The sequence below is a fragment of the Montipora foliosa genome, chromosome 14 (assembly GCF_036669935.1).
Source record: "Montipora foliosa isolate CH-2021 chromosome 14, ASM3666993v2, whole genome shotgun sequence".
NCBI classification, from domain to species: Eukaryota; Metazoa; Cnidaria; class Anthozoa; order Scleractinia; family Acroporidae; genus Montipora; species Montipora foliosa.
In genome coordinates, this window is record NC_090882.1 from 3,200,462 (window position 1) to 3,217,598 (window position 17,137).

The following is a 17,137-nucleotide window of genomic DNA, read 5'->3' on the forward strand; positions in this document are numbered from 1 at the left end:
TAAAAGGTCCACCATGGATCTCCACCATGCGTCTTGTTGTTGTTGCTAAAACCGCTATGCAATTCTACTGCGGGCCCACACAAGATTCAGGATTCCCACAACCACAAATTTAACACCGTTTCTTGAAATAAAATCCCGAAAACATTTTAAGACAAGTCGAAGGCGAAGAATTACGTTCCGTTACTTGGAAAGTCAACGAAACCATGTTTTAACCTTGTGTTTATCTCTTCGACACTCCAAACTCTTGGCTCCTGTGAAGATCTTCTAAAATTTCTTTTAAAATGTTCTTTACGGTAAAAAGAAGAAGTAATAAAAAATTTTTGGCAGATTAATTTCGCTCTATGTCGAGCCTCTTCAATGCCTTTGTTAAAAGATTATTCTAAAACCCAACAGCTAAAAAGGTGGGGTCAGTCTTTGTCTACTACGACCCTTGGGATTTTAAAGTAATTCCATTCCGTTTTGTTATTCATTAGCCGTTCAAGTGGAACATTTTTCATTCTCACGGCTTCTGCGATCTGCCTTGTCATCGAGTCATTTCTGTATGATCCCGTAACTTTCATATTAAATACTTGTCTTTCTTCTTCGTGTTTCTCTCTGCAGTGTCTCCACAGCACCGATCCTTCTTTTCTCCCCTCCAGGAGTTTTAGATGTTCTTTTCCACGAGTATATGCATTTCTGGCGGTTTCTCCTACATATATATCTCCACATTTTTCACACTCTATCTCGTATGTGATATTATTCGTGTCACAGGCGTTCTTCCCATCCCCTCCCGTGCACACCAAGCAATCTTCTCTGTCACACGACGTATGTCTTAGGGGGTCGGATCTTTGTAGCAGTCTCTTTAGTGACGTGCCTGCTTGTTCGACTATCTTAATCTTGAAACCTTGTCTTTTCACTTCGTTCTGCATCCTGTTCTTTAGTTCAGAGTTGGGTGTGACAGGGATGAATATGACAGTCATAGCCTCCTTTTGTATACCACTCTCTTTGCTTTCTCTTTTTCTCTTCCTCCCGCTCTTCTCTCTTCCACTCTCTGGGTCTGTACATGGGTCTTATTCCTCTCTTATCGTTATCGTTAATCTTGTTCTACGCCTTAACCGCTGATAATAGTACTTCATGTCTAAATTTCTTACTATACCCCGAGTACTGCATCTTACGCATTAGGTCATTGGCATGGTTGTTAACAACTTTTCGAGGCAAAAGCTCGCTGCAGTTGAGCAATTCGCGTAGGAGCTCCTGGGTAAGCACTGTTCTTTTTGTTGCCCACGGCATGGCTGATCTAGCGTTAATGATTTAGTTCAATAGTGACACATCTTTCGAGTAGAACTCATGTAAGATGACGCGGCTATCAGAGACATTTTGTTCAGGGTTGCTTTCTTCTATCCAAACCTTGAAATCGAGTATGGGGATTTTTCCGTCTTGGTGTTCAGACGGACAATCAACCTCTATCTGTATGGATGGGTGAATACTATTCCCTATTTCTTGTATAAGCAACATTGTTCTCTTGTCTACAGGGACGCCGGTACTACTTTGCGATTCATGTCTACTAACAATTTCACCATTCTCACAGCTCATTTGGGGTTTTGCCGCCGCTACCACCATGTTAATGTCGTCAACGTATCTTTTGTACATTCTTACTCCTAGGCATGTCAGTTTACTCTTCAGTTGCCTATCCCACCAAACCAGAAACACCTGGGCAATGACACCTGTGAGCTCTAAACCAATTGGTCCACCCTCTTGTTGTAATCTCATCTCATTGTTAAATGTGTAAACGTGATGTTTCATGATGAACTTAAGGGCCACACTGAGGGCTTCGGTTAACATTCTCCTCTTTTCTCTGTAATTGGGTACTCCATTAGGTCTTACCCATGGTGCAAACCTCTTCTCCTTTACGTCTTGAGTTCCACTTCCTGTCATGGTGGGTGGCCTTCCACGTTCTGACCTTCTCTTGGGGCATACACTCTCCAAACCGAGGGCTACTGATCCTGCTCTGGTCTACGTTAAGTGCAAGGTAGAGCCCTAACTCGTCATAATCTATGCACTCAAAAGTAGTATCGCAGCCATAGAATATCTCGCAAATCTTCTCAATGGTGAAGTCTATGTCAAGGCTGGGGTGCCATGCTTTTACATCCGCTGACCCAATTATTACGTCTTCGTCGCAGCCTTTGTCATTCACTCTCTTTATCTCTGCCATCATTTCTTCGGTGCTCATGCAGATACTATCTTCTCTCTCTTCTATTCTCTTGAGGATCATTGACATCAGATGCGACATTCTCTGGTTGAAAGATGACTCAGCTCCGCACACCGGCCTAGAGGGTGGACCAGTTTCAGGGTCATTACACTTCTTATGATCTTTCCTGAGAGTATTCAATGGCGGGAGAGGATCGTTACAGCTGACCATATTATTCCTGATCCGGCCCTCATTTTCATTGTCTTTCTCAGCTTGCAGTATTCGTGTCCACATAACAGAATGGGCATTCATCTCTTGTTCTAACTTTTTATACTGGCCTGCCGTTATGATGGTATCGTTCTGGATATGCTCCTCGCGTGACCTCTTGTAATTTTCAGTGGTATCAAGCGAGAACCGTCCGGACTTATCTGTTTGAAAAACCACAACCTCGCCAGTGCGTCTCTTCTCTTTCAGCGTTTTCAGACCACTCTCTTCTTCTTTTTCGGAGGTTTTGCAGGCTTTTTCTACCATTTTTACGTTTATACTCTCCCACCGTTTCAATCAGTCTAGTTTTTAATGCCTGGAGCTTTAATTCGGTATTTTCCTCAACGGGGCCAGGAAGGTGCACTCTTTTATTAAAAGGAAGCTCAGTCGCTCGGAGTTTAGTAAAGTTGAACGTTTTGCTCTCTAAATTATAATACTGGTCATGTACTTTCTTCTGTTCTTCGCATTGCTCCTCCTCTTCATCTCGCCGTTGTCCTTCGCTGCTCTTAGCCATAGACCACCTCAATTTACTGAGGCCTTTTTCTACTTGTACCTCCCATTTGACAGTGTCAATATCTTCGTATACAGAAAACTTAGGAGGTAAACTTAGCAAACGCTCTTCGTTCTCGTCGATGACAACACCTCCGTAGCAACGGGGTTTAGCTGTATCGTAGTAAGTCTAGTCCGGTATCTCCTGATCTCGGACTAGAATTCCAACTATCTCGTCAGGGATGCCGTAGTGTATGTACTTCTCGCACAGGAATTTTTGTTTGGCCTTTCTCTTTTCTTTCAACTTCTGACGGCAACAATGTTTTTCTTGCTCCCAGAGCACTTTAAATTCTTCCAACGCCGATTGGTCTTTCAAAAAGGATTTAGACTCCTTCTGTATTTTCGTATTTTGATATTTCTCCTTTCTGAGGCAACTCATCGCATCGCTGCACTTCCATCTCATTACAATTCCGACCAGCGTCTTTCTCCGTTTGTCAGGCAAACGACTTGGAAAGTCGTTCTCTTAAAGATACAGGAAGAAACCTTCGTTCGCCTGCGTGGCATTAGGGAGCTTAAGGACTGTGCCTACTATTGTTATTGCGCATACGTTCTGCTCATCTCGAGAGACTCGGATTCCCTATGGGTAGAGAGCTTAAACACACGACGTTTTTGTCAACACGGCCGGCGACCGGAAGTGATTTTGCAAAGAAAGTGACGCCATACGTCACAGACGTGAATTCACAAACCTTAAAGCTGGCTATTTGGCGTCCGTGGTAAAAAACAAAGACGCGAGAACGTAAGTTCATTTTAGGTGCAATAACTCTGTTTTTTTGGTTGATTTTTGTTGTTTTCCTGCTAATGCTAGACAATCAACTTTATAATTCCTATTGTTTATGAAAGAAACTCTTCTTTGTCAGTTCTACCGGCTGACGAACAACAGCGCTGCAGACGCCGATACTCAGTCTCGTCGCCGGGAGCCACCATTTTGAAAATCGCAGAGGAGAAGGCCCTGGGGACGAGATTGTAAGGCTTCTTTTTTTTTTCAAAACTACTGTAGCCTCGTTAGCATGACCGAAATAAAACAAATCTGCCTTAAAATAAGGCTTTTGCAACAATGCAATGTTGGTGTCATCATCACAAAAGCAAAACATCAATTAATTGGCGGTCATTAACTCTTTCAGACCTGAGAGTGAGACCTAACAAATTTCCAGACGATCCATGGATCGGGGGCCGCTTCAGGGATGAATGTATAGGTGAATGATCGGGTCTTCAGCCATCTAATTGCGGTGACCCCGAAGGTCTGATGTTAAAAGACTGTCAATGGTGGGTAAGTTTCCCTCGTAAAACAAAGAGCTACTAGAATTTGGTTTTATCAACGGAGTTGATGATGTAAATTGGCCACCGTACAGAGATTCTAAAAGCTGACGTTTCGAGCTCTGACGAAGGGCTAACGCTCGAAACGTCAGCTTTTAGAATCTCTGTACGGTGGCCAATTTACATTATCAACTCCGTTGATAAAACCAAATTTTTGTATACTACTTCCCCACCGACGCAGCACCACAGTTTCTTTAGAAACTACCCCTTCATTCAAAGAGCTACTAGGATTGCTTCCTCCAACACTATTCCAATTCGCTCTTTTACAAAGTACGAAAACAAGAAGAACCACAAAAACGTCATGAGAGTTGACATATTTTATTAGAATGTGGGTTACATTTTTGCGTTTGATGTATGTTATAAACAAATAAATAAATAACTAAAGTTTCCTAGTTTCTATTCGATGTCTTTCCAGTTCATATATTATTTATTATATACATTTGTTATAAACTTTAAATATGCGGCAATAAATACAATGAACGACTACAACTAGAACTACAAACAAATACAGGATTTATTCCAAGTGTGATCTCTAATTGTTTACATGAAAATTTTCCCAAAACCTAAAACTTCTAGTCGTTGCAAGAATAAGATCACGAATCAGGAGAAGGGTCTAAATAATTATGTCCATATGAAAGACATTGAGCAGTGCTTCCTGCAACGCTGGTTATTATATTGTAAAAGGTGAGTCAGTGAGTAAATCCTGAAGTTTGAACGTTCACAAAAGGCTAATGAGCAGTACTTTCTCATGGTGCTGTTTATTGCGATGTCAAAATAGACCATTTTCGAATTCTCACGGCTGAACTGGATCTAGCATGGAATGGAGGCTAATGCTGGCAAATCTTTTCAAATGCAAATTAATTTGCCCGCATTAGCCTCCATTTCATGCTAGATCCAGTCCAACCGTTACAATACGAAACTGGCCTATTGATTCTACCTTTAGTCTATGAATGAAATCCTAGTGTGACTTTTCACAAGAAAGCTACTGAAGAGGGTAGTTCTAACTTTGAATCTGGCTGAACTTCTCAAATTTCACCATTCAATACAAAGCTAGTGAACATTACTCAGTTTCCTTTGCTGCAATGTTTACTGCTCTACTTTCCCTGCTAACAGAGGTCTCTTTTTCGTTTGCGTTCGCTGGGCTGACGAGTACGCTCTTTTCCCGTACTTGTCAGCCCAGCGGACGCAAACGAAAAGAGACGTCTGCTAGCGGGAAATGTTCTGCTTAAATTGCTTCAGTTTGAGAAGGCTGATTTTAAGTATTAACTCTGGCACAAAATATGAGATAGGACGCAGCTCTTTACCAAAATATGCTCAACACTCAAACAGAAGAAATAGAGCCGTCGTTTTCTTTTAACCTGCCTGTTACCTATGCAAAAATTGTTTTTACACGTGAGCATGCTCACCTGGTACACAGAACCTTTCTTTTAACAATGTTGTAACACGATGAGAGGCAATGAGATATGCATATAAGGTGTGCCACACAGAGAATATAAATTATGCCAATAATAAAATATATTTAAACAATTTTCTTATTTGGTCTTTTCCTTCCCAAGCTTAATAGATTAGATCTAACTTGGGACAAAACGTAAAAATACGAATATAGTGACTGTGATTGCGATGATTTTTGCAAGTATGTTTACAATATCGTATATGCACGAACGATTTTCTTCTAAGTTATTTGTAAGTTCTCTTTTTTTGTGGTCCTATTTTTTATAACTATGGAACACGAATTTTTTTTTACGAAAGACAAACAGCCTGGTTACCAATATCCTCCTGCCCACGTGCCTCCGTATCGACACCGCTGACCATTCTTACTACTTGCGCTCGGGAGGACAATGACCAGAACTTTTCGCTTATCAGTTTACACAGGACACCACTTGAACCCGCTCCACAGTCGCAAAAAAATCTATTTAAAGCAAAACGGTAAGGCCAATGAGTGATGGAATGCAGTGGAATTGTACAAGGTAGCTACGGAAAACAGGTTCTGCTTAGATGTTGAGGTGAAAAAATACAATCATTTGTCCTTGGCCCGCAATGTTTTCGGACAAAGGTGCTGTTGATGCTGGGCAGAAAAGCAAGAGGACACTTTGTGACGCTTATCAAAGTCGGTTTGCACCTTAGACGTCTATAGAGTGTTCACATGACGTCACGGCGGCCAAGTTGGATGAGTGCAAAAAAGAAACAGCGACCATATTGGAGGAGTGAAATATTCTTATGGGAACTGAACCTAAATTTTATACAAATTCTTCGTTTTGTTTTAGTATGCAAATATGGCTGCTGGTCACATGAGCGAAAACACTCTATACCCCGCTAAGAGCGCGCGATTTTTTTGGCCAGTCAAGGTGCCGATTCAAACAAAACCGGACGCGCTTGCGAAATCACAAATCGTTTGAAGTTCTAATGTTCTTCAAGGTTGCATTACTGTCACGCCTTACCTGTCACGTCTCACGAATTCCACGTCATGTCCGTCATGACAGCCTTTGACGCAACTGACACATATAGCATAACCATCAGACGTACCACAAGTTCTGCACCTTAACATGAAGGAAGCAGAGACGTCAGATGTCAACACCAGACACACAAGCAACGGGTAATCGAAAAATAACGTTATGAACATAAGCACCGCATCACATGTCTTTGCTATTAAAAAAAATTCGCCAAATGTGTGGCAGAAAAGATATTCGCTGATCATTTAAGCCGTAAGGAGCCAACCTCCGTTGAGCGCTCACTCATGAACATCTTTTAATCAGACATTGCTGGGCCGTTAACCTACTTAATTCAATGCGAACACTATGTTACGCTAAATTGTTGCGTTCGACGTTAGGAGAACGCACAGTACTCGCGTCGCTTTTTTCTGGATGCTATGTGATTTCAGGGTGTGGGCGTCACTCGCCTCGACTTCATGCGAAAGCCTCGAGCCCATGCTTTGGGTAGCCAACTAAAACTGTCCAGTATGCACAATATAACCGTTTGATCAATTTTGTTCTACTATTCTTTTGGGCCATCGCCATCGCATCAAGTTCATTAACAAAATGTTGAGCTATTAAAGCTTACTGTTTTATTCAACTTTGCAACTGGTTTAAGACCCCCCACGTACACTTTCCCTGAATCTTTCACGGGAAAGTACAATAAAAAAATTTTACTTTCCTACGATTATCACTAGTTTGTTAGGCTCAAAGCTGACTTGATCCTTTGATTAAACAGAGACCAAACTGCACACGCACCTGTAGAAGTCGTGCATGGGAAAACATGTGTTACCAGACAGCTGGAACAGACAACGACAAGATTCGATAGCTTTCTCCACTTCTCGCCTATTGCCGTGCACCTTGTTATCTGAGGGAGGGGAGAGTAAAATAAGCATTTTCATTAAAATATTGGAAGGGTACAGTGGGTGGGCAAAGTTTCACTTACTGCTAAGCTGGGGTTTGACACCAGTTGCAAGACAAATCCCGTCAAAGCGGTTATTGAAGACTTCGTTTCCCTCTAGGACACCACCTAGAAAAACAATAACAAGAGCGTCGAAACATTGAAGTGATCCTCGCAGTTATCAGGACAATTTTTAATTAATAAATTGTCTCATATAGACAACCGAAAATTCAGGCGGTTCCAACGGGATTCGAACCAACGACTCACGCGATACCGGTAAAATGCTCCATCATCTAAGCAATGAAGCGACACAGTTGGCAGCAGGTCAACTCGGTGGGCCCACGCGCAACCGTGAAAGGACTAATGAAGGAAAGAACTTAGCCATCGGAACCTATACTCGGAACCACGACGTCGGGGCTACGATATCAAAAGGTATTTGACGACACGTAGTATCGGTCCAATGGGGCTTTCAACCCGCGAAATCCCGCGGGTTAGTTCGATGGTCCCCCAATACCCGAAGCAAATTTGTCATCGATAATAGGCCATTTCTGAGTTCGTGTCTGCCTCGTCTTCAAAGCGAAGATTTTGTGATGGTAACTAGTTCTACTTTACATGTGAATGAAAACTAATTTTCATAAGAAAACCGTCGCACTTAGACTCGCTTTGAAGAGGAGGCAGACATGATATCATGGACACATCCCAAGTAAAGCCGAATGACAGGGTGTGCTGTGGTCGGTAAGCGAGAGGATGCGATATAAGGGAGGGCTGGCTTACCCGCGCTGTTTGTAACCTCAATTCCCGCCGCACCACCATCGAATATGCGGTTGCATTTCAAGACGGGGAAACTAGCCGTGCTGATGAGCACCCCTATTAAGAAAGGAAAGGTAACGTTAGTAAATTAAAATATCACTGATTGATTGTATCATTTCCCTAGATTCACTCACTCTAGTTTGTCATAATTTAGGCTTCATGACACAGTCGGTTTAATTATGACTAGGGACTGAGAGACTGCTTCTGAAACCGCGCAAATATCAAAAGCACGAGCATGCGCAGTGCCATCGCAAATGATGTTGAATTGACTGTGGCTATTCACAGTACTTTGTTTGTGGTTCGCAACATGGTAAACAAACAAACAAACAAACAAAAAACCTTTATTTCCCCGATACACTAAATAGGATATAATTACATTTGATGAATCAAAAAAGAGGAAGGTCTGGCTACCTAGAATAACTACAAAGTTAAAAAGTTAGGTAGCCAGTTCCGGTTCCGTACATACATATTAATACAAATTTAGGTCGGCATACACACATACACACAAACCACAAAATAAACACTTGGGGGATAATTACTTTACTTCATAAATTGGAGAATTTTAGAGCAGAAAAGAAATTATACCTAAGTGGTAATATCATCATCATAATTTATTATTATTGGTTGCGAATAATTTAATAGAAAGTAATGAATGGTTACTCGAAAAATTCAGCAATACAGTGCGATTTGTGGTGAGTGAAAATCAAAACAACGAACAAAAACATAAACAAAGAAACTCGTCGAGTTTCCTAACCCTCTCTGACACATATTAACCATGTTGTCACGAACTAAAGCTCGTTTATAATTTAATTCACTGCATTTGTTTACCTGTCAAAGCATTCCTAAAGATGTCATTGTTCTCCAAAACACCTGAAAATCAATGACTTTACTTTTAGAGTCTTGACAAACATTAGCCCTATATCTTTCCCTGGCCTTGGGTCAGATTGCATTTTTAGCGCGCTTCACTGAGGTTGTACGCTTCCAAGCGCTAGCTCAGCTTTGCATAAGGGGCCTGTTTCTGTTTTTCGAGCCTATTTGAGTGTTACAATTCCCCCTTTATCTGACGAACGGAGAGCTTTTAAGTCATCAAAATTCACAACCATTTTGCTTTTAAGTTTTCTTAAAAAATGTTAAAATACCAGACTATCAAAACAAGAGTATCATGGCGGATTCAAGAAGTAGATGGCTTCTCGAGACTTTCGAGAAACGGGCCTACGCTTTGCTAAGCTTAGTAACGGTTGCATCTTTTCCCGCGCATGCTACCAGTTGTAACTTTCCCGCGCCGTTGCCAAGTTAGTACCCACCTTTTCCACAGTTAAACACGCACACTCCTCCTTCGCGACCGTGATGTATCTTGTTTCTTCGAAGGACTGGGTTACTCTCCGTCTTAATCCACACACCGGCCATTGCGTTGTCGAAAATTTCGTTTTCTTCTAACAAACCAAGACCTGAAGTGAACAAAAATACTATCACCAAAACAGGCAATGCGACAAGTGAAGGTTACAAAAGGACAAAAACTTACCTCCGTTGTAGACCAAAACGCCGCCATTTTGTCCTCCCCAGATTTTGTTTCTCCTAATGCACGGATTACTACCGGACCTGGAATTTGATAAAAATTATCGACATGTACTTTCTCTTTAACACATCTAGGTTCATTGGAGCACGTAGTCTATGAAAATTTAGTGACTGATCATTCAAGAGAGCAAGCTTAAAGCTGTATTGCGATTTTTTTTTACCTTATCTGTATACCAGAGTATTTGTGATTGAAGATTTCGTTTTCCTCGAGAACACCACAGCCGCCATCATAGAAGTAAACCCCAACCTTGAGCGTAAACAAAATCAGTGAGATGAAAAGGAAAGAGAAACTCGAGATGTACCAGCTCGTGTTCTTGTCAGCTTTTTCAAAAGATTTTAATCGAGAGTCTTGAGTAGCTTGTGTTTAGTAGGGTTTCTCACAGGAAGGAAATTGCATTTAGAATTTCAGCTTGGCTTAAGCTTGTGGGAAACTTGTTTCAAGTTTTAGCGTACAAACGACAAACTTGGAAAGTTCACGAGCACTCCTTACAATTTAACCTTCCTCAACAAACAAAGAGCAAGAAACTACTGAAATATGGTATTTCGATACAACGCGCGCGTCAGTGTTGTACCAGTTCAAAACTTATACAGCAGTTTACACAGTAAGACAAAGTTAAAAAAAAACCATCCTAAATACCAGCTTTTTACTTATTTTCGATGAGAGCAAATCCCCCGTATAAGCTCCCTTGTAGCTTGAATAGGCCATTTCCGAGTTCATGTCTGCCTCCTCTTCAAAGCGAGTCTAAGTGCGATGTTTTTGTTATGAAAATTAGTTTTCATTCATATGTAAAGTAGAACTAATTACCATCACAAAAACTTCGCACTTAGACTCGCTTTAAAGAGGTGACTGACATGAACTCGAAAATGGCCTATTGACTATTTTCACCATCCCATAATGCAATACGTTTTGGGGACTGTCTGGGGACTCTTGGGACTGTATCATGCTTCAGTGAACTGGATATCCATTGTTTTAATGTAAATAACCCCCCAAAATTAACTGTATTATGGGATTGGTGAAAAAAGCGAATTGGGAAAGCAATCAAACGTTACAAGCCTTGGTGGATTATATCAAGTCAGAGGGGCTTAAAGTTTACTTCCTTGCGTTTCGACATGGGAGATCTTATATTAACAAGGGCTTTTTTCGTACACAAGGCGCCTAAAAAGATTTGAAGAGAGCACAAGAATAAGGGATTAGCACCTTGTTGCGTACTACATAACAAGGCCGTCAGAGACATAGAACAAATGGTTTAATGTGACCTTTTTTTCGTTTGTCATTTTGTCGTACAAAATAGAAAGCTTGCCCAACAACCTGAATGAGTTAACTCAACGAATCGAATATGAATGTACTAAACATAATTCAGTTTAAGAAAAGATTGACTTTGAGTGTTATGTTTATATCATTGCTTTAAATTATACAGTGTTTTAAAGAGTTACCTTTGGATTTGGAGAAGAATACTTAGTTTCATATCTATGGGTTGAGGTGGGTTATACAACCTGTAAGTAACTTTTGGTTCTAAGGTGTAATCACCTGCCTTAGTTTACACAGTAAAATTAAAATATTAATAAAATAATTTTTTAAAACTTGGAAACTTAGTTCACAGTATAAAATAATTAACCTATTGAAATGCGTTCAACGACAGAAAACGGATAGTTAAATTGCATTTTTTAAATTACGTACTGACAATTTTTTCTCTTAACGAAATGTCTAACGATAAAACCATGCCATGTCTTGTACATTTTACTGGCTAAAAACCTTCAGCAAGTAACAGGCTACTTAATTTAATAGCTTTGAGTGTTGATTTATTTCCCAAACGTTTTTTTTTTAAATCTCGCCGTAAGTGGTTCAAAGCCTTACTTAGAGAGATGTATACTCAGGTAGAATTAAAATTAATTAGACAAATCTACCGTTCATCAAATCTATCATTTATTTGTTTATAGTTGTTTAAAGCAACTTGAATATTTACGTTTAAGTTTAATTGCTATTAAGAACTTGTCAAACCGGTTTAGACTCGATTTAAAATTGTGCTTTAACCTCAAGTGCAGTTGTTCGTCCCCAGTCTTACTCAGTGCGTCCTTTTTTTCTGAAAAACAAAACGAATGTGAATTTTCCAGAAAACTCTTGGAGTGCAAGTCGTGCGTTTGTGACTCTTGTGCAGTTAGATTAATTTATTAATAAGGTTTAATAATGTATAAGTAATTCAATTAAAGTTGGAAGTTTTTTTACACACAAAGTTCAACTCGTTGCCAGTTGTCACTATGCGTAAGACATGCGCGTAACAAGCAGCACGAAAATTAAGCTCAACACTAATGGCCATCCGTCAAACTGACATTGGACATTTCCTTACAATTACACGACTCAATATCCCATCTTAATATGAGAAGCTTATCGCTGTAAAAAAGAATGAAAACAGGCAGAATGAGAGCTTTAGTTCAACAAGAAATAACGTTTCTAAGCCAAGCCGCGCTGATCTACAGTATTTTGGTTTAAAAACCACTTTGAAGACGGTTGGCTTTTTTACTTGTTTGGCTGGGTACTACTATGTCAATACTCTAAAAAAATCGATTTTCCAGTAGCTTGTCTCGTTAGTCTAGTGGATAATGGAATACACAAGGAGAACCCATCGATCCGGGTTCAACTCTTTGGCTCGCCAAATCTGAATGTTCTCTGCACATTGAAATCTTTGTTTCTTTGAAGTAGATTTGAAGTCTGACGTCGATTGTACGTCGTGTAAGTTGAATAAAAAGGGAAATGTCAGTTTGAGGGATGGCCATGAGTGTTGACAGAAAATTAATGCGAAAGTGAAGCAAGACACAATTTTTCTTAGACCTCCTCATCCTTCACATCGTTTCCTACAAACTAGAGAACTCGGCACAAGTCAGGTACCAAGTCCTTTTCAAAGAAAGTTCTTTAGGCAAATCTCTAAGAGAAAATGTTTTCGGTCTCTTTCTGTTAATTCGACCAGCAATTAGTGTCAGTATATTTAAAATATATAAAGAAGTTTACTTTCCAACCCAGTTGATAAACCCATTTCTGTGTTTCATTTTATTTAAGTTTCGTCTTAGTTACTTTTAAGTGCCACTGTGACCATAACATCAATTCTTATTTTTCTTTGGATTTCAAAACTGTGTTAACTTAACACTTAAGAAAAAAAAAAGACACTTAAAAAAAGACACCTGTTCATTTTAACTGGAATTTCCTATTTGCTGGTCCACCATTACTAACTTTAAGATCTTGAGAGAGTTGGATCGAGGAGAAAATTACGTCACAGGCTCAATAGTTTAAGAATGCAATGCGTGTGTACGCCTCAAAATTAATATGCAGCGCGGGAGTTTTGGGCTTTCAGACTTTTAGACTGAACTTGCGTTTTGCATATATAATAAGCTGCATTCACACGCTGAAATTTTAAGCTAAGGAGTAAATGACGTCACTTTTCGCTGGATCCAACCCTCTGAGGTCGAATCGGCCAGTTTTGAACGGGAGTAATAACGGACCGTGAAATCCAAAACTTACTCAAAGTAAACGGCATTTAGATAAAAGTCTAAAATTTTGCCCGTCAGGTGTTAAGCAAACACACTTTCAAAATCTGAAGGAAAAAAGGAATTGATTTGTTTTTATCATAGGGGCACTTTCAGTCCGTTGCTTTAACTATTTAACCAGTTGTTCAGAGTGTATTATTCTTGAAGTCATCGATGATTGAACAAAGAGATAATTTATGCATTTCTTCAGTTCTATTTGAAGAGAGCGACCGTGAAAACATTGAGCGGTCTTCAATTGGGTGCAGTACACATAAAACAAAGTAATTAATCTGACCAATCAAAAGAGGCGTAGGAAATGAACTAATCGTTTTTGCTTCTGATTAGCAGAAAAAAAATTTCTTTTTAACCAATCACAAAGTGTATTGACGAGAAACCCCAAAATCAGAAATAACTTTCGAACATCAAATGAAAACATCTATGATATTTTTTATGGTACCATTTAGCTTTTCTTTTATCATTTGTTTTGTAACAAGAGCCTTTCATTTCGTCTAGTAGTGAGTATTTGAAACATTCAGAAAGGTCTGTTTTTAGCTCACTTTTAATGTTAAATATGCGTCTGGCAACTTTGAAAACAAATCTTAATTCAAAGAATTAAGATCTTCTTTTGAGAGAATAATTCTGAACCTTGACGTCTTTGCAGAAAAACACTCCTTAATGATTTGCGTGAGGACCTTTTCCAGAAAAATGAGAGAAATTTACCTGTTTTCCACTGTGTATTCGATTGTGTCTGAGTGTTGGAGTACTCCCTAAACAAAAGAAAAGAAATGTCTTGCATCAAGGATTTAACTCTAACCAAGAGCAACAGCATTGGGTTGGTTTTCACTGAGCAGTTGTCAAATAGCCAATCACGGAGCAAAGAGATTAACCGCACGTGAAAATAGGCGTTTTCGAATTCCCACGGCTGGCCTGAATCTAGCATGAAATGGAGGCTAACGCGGGCAAATCTTTTCAAATGCAAATTTAAAATTTGCCCGCATTAGCCTCCATTTCATGCTAGATCCAGTCCAACCGTTAGAATACGAAACTGGCCTATTGAAGTCTTGGTAACATCAGCACACCTGAAAAAAATTACATTGAAATAAATAGAAGTTACCTGTGGTGATCCACACGCCAGCTAGAGTATTATTGTTGATTTCGTTGTCCTCTATGAGACCCATGCCCTCTTCATGCTATAGAAAAAAAAAAACATCAACAATGTCACCTCAGAGTCACGGCAGCTGATTTGCGATGAATGTAACGAGTTTTCGGCAAGTTGACCTTGTTTTGCGTAAGTACAAGGAAGGATTACGTTTTTGCAAACGTTGGCCGTGTAGCACTTATATTTGAACAGACTTAACTGATTCGAGTGTAATGTTAAGTGCTAGGTTTCTACCCCATACGAACCATGTGAGCGTTAGCTCTACTAATGGAAAACCGTGGTCAAGAGTTTTTCTCTGTCCTTGTGTGGGTCCATTTCCATTAGTAGCGCTAACGCTCACATGGCTAGCACTTCACATTACACTCTAATCAGTTAAGCTTGTTTTGCATAACTGCGCTGGGTAATTGGCTTAAAATTTTCGCTCCACATTTCCAACCAATCTGAGAAAGCACAATAAATTATGACATGCTCGCTTGCCTTTTCCCGCGCTCAACGCCTGCTGGACGTGTTCCCAATCATAACCTACTTGAAATTTCCCGCGCTTAGTCCCGACAGCTTATGTGAGCTTTGTGTTATGATGATTGGTTCATTTGACTTTATGCGTGCGCTGTGAGAAGTCAAGTCGTCAAGATAATAATTTTATCACTTTTTGTAATAACTGGTATTAGAAAGCATCTTCGCATTCCTTATTGCGGACGGCAAAAGCTACTTTACAAGTACGACATAAATACATGCCTAAGCAAGAAAGGACACAAGAAAACTCCAATGGGAGACAATCGCGTCCGACAGCATAAGAATGGAAATGTTGCCTTCCCCTTCATATGATACTCATAGCTTATATCTGTGCCGGTGTGTTTTGAAAAACACAAGCTCAACTGAAAAAAAGAGAAAACCCGCCTCCGAAAGAACGTGGTTTCCTGAGATTTCGTGAGCATTTTTTATTGGTTTATTAAGAGTCACACAAAAGATATGCGGATGTCATCACAAGGCAGCACTTTCTCCTCTGTTATTTTTTAGACTATTTGCGTTGAGAGCCAATCAAAACAGGTGTGAGCAATCAAATGAGCCAATCACAACACAAAGGAAGTTCTTGCAGCCGTTAATACGCGCAAGAACACACGCGAGCAACTTAAAGTCGCTTTTGCGACTGATTGGTTGAAAATAGGGGAATAGAAGAAGTTTGAACTTGTATCGTACCTGCAAGCTGGCTAAAACAAAAGTTCAACAAGCAAAATTAATTTACCACATATATTCCACCATGCAGACCGCTGTGTATTCTGTTGCAGCGAACAATGGGGTTACTTTTGGTTCTAATTTGAATTCCCGCGAGTGCATTGTCTGAAAAAGCAACACAGAGTATTCATTAAAAGTACCAATAAAATCTAAGTTTAGAACACAGGTCCTGCAAAATAATGGCCAATCAGATCGGGCCTGATGAACACAACGCCGCTGATTGGTTGGCAATCAACTAAGACGCACGAGGGATTGCTCTTGCTGAATCCAGAATCATGGCAGAGGTGGCAAAGAGTCTAACAGTGGCAGTTCCAAATACGGTTGATACCGTAAACCAGTAGAATACAATTTATAACGTACGTCTAGAAATTAGCTAGCATATCTCGATAGCATAGGAGGTTTGTGCGATCGCAACATACCAGTACCCTGGAAACGCACAACACACAAGTTCGGGTTAAACTGCTGATATTTTTCCAAATACGATTTCTTTTCAAATGGGTTTAAGGGATCTTAATTAAGTACGTTAAACAAACACCTCTAATGTTAGTTTCAAGTCAAGACATCCCTCGGGATGTAAGATCTCCGGATGTACAATACGATATCGGTCACCGATATCTCCCTCTCACTTAAGGATAACTTTGCATTGGACACTGACTTGGTCGTGAATTACAATACTGTCAAGAAAAATAGTTTAAACTAACCATGAATATTGTTCCCTTCGATCAATCCTTTCCCTTCACCAAAAACATAAACTCCTGCGGAAAGAAATTAGCAAAAAAAACGATCGAATAATGTCATCATTTGCTGAAGCCAGGTCTGCGGTAATTTGGTCCTTTTTATCACTCGAAATGTCGCAAAAACACAAGCACAGAGGCTAAAACGTCATGACAAGGATTTGTGCGGTAGGAAGCTCGAGGCAGGGATAGAACAGCTATAATAGCCTTAAGGACGGTGATACTAATTCAAAGGTATTTTTATGATTATGCGGGAAATGTAGATCTTAACGAGTGTTACTGAAATCGAAAAAGAAATTTGGGGGTAACCACGCATTTTTCAAAGATAATGAACGAACAATATTTGTAAAAGATTTAAAATACAAAGCCACGTATGGCGTTCTTTCTCAAATTGAAGCTTAATTATCTCTGAAAAATGCATGGTTGCCCCCAATTTTCTTTTTGGAT

At 39.9% G+C, this 17,137-nt stretch overlaps 1 protein-coding gene across 1 annotated transcript in view; it reads right to left on the minus strand.

Annotated features, from left to right (window-relative positions):
* Positions 1-4,599: 4,599 nt before the first annotated feature.
* Positions 4,600-17,137, minus strand: part of LOC137984356 (F-box only protein 11-like) — a 25,271-nt gene continuing 12,733 nt past the window's right edge. The window contains exons 14-26 of the mRNA XM_068831511.1: positions 16,658-16,711; positions 15,967-16,061; positions 14,679-14,754; positions 14,285-14,331; positions 10,210-10,295; positions 9,996-10,072; positions 9,778-9,921; positions 9,302-9,343; positions 8,438-8,530; positions 7,709-7,792; positions 7,522-7,630; positions 6,733-6,831; positions 4,600-6,203 (exon numbers count right to left, since the gene is read on the minus strand). Coding sequence (XP_068687612.1) covers positions 6,035-6,203; positions 6,733-6,831; positions 7,522-7,630; positions 7,709-7,792; positions 8,438-8,530; positions 9,302-9,343; positions 9,778-9,921; positions 9,996-10,072; positions 10,210-10,295; positions 14,285-14,331; positions 14,679-14,754; positions 15,967-16,061; positions 16,658-16,711 — 1,175 coding nt within the window. The 3' untranslated portion in view covers positions 4,600-6,034. The remainder of the gene's footprint in view (positions 6,204-6,732; positions 6,832-7,521; positions 7,631-7,708; positions 7,793-8,437; positions 8,531-9,301; positions 9,344-9,777; positions 9,922-9,995; positions 10,073-10,209; positions 10,296-14,284; positions 14,332-14,678; positions 14,755-15,966; positions 16,062-16,657; positions 16,712-17,137) is intronic.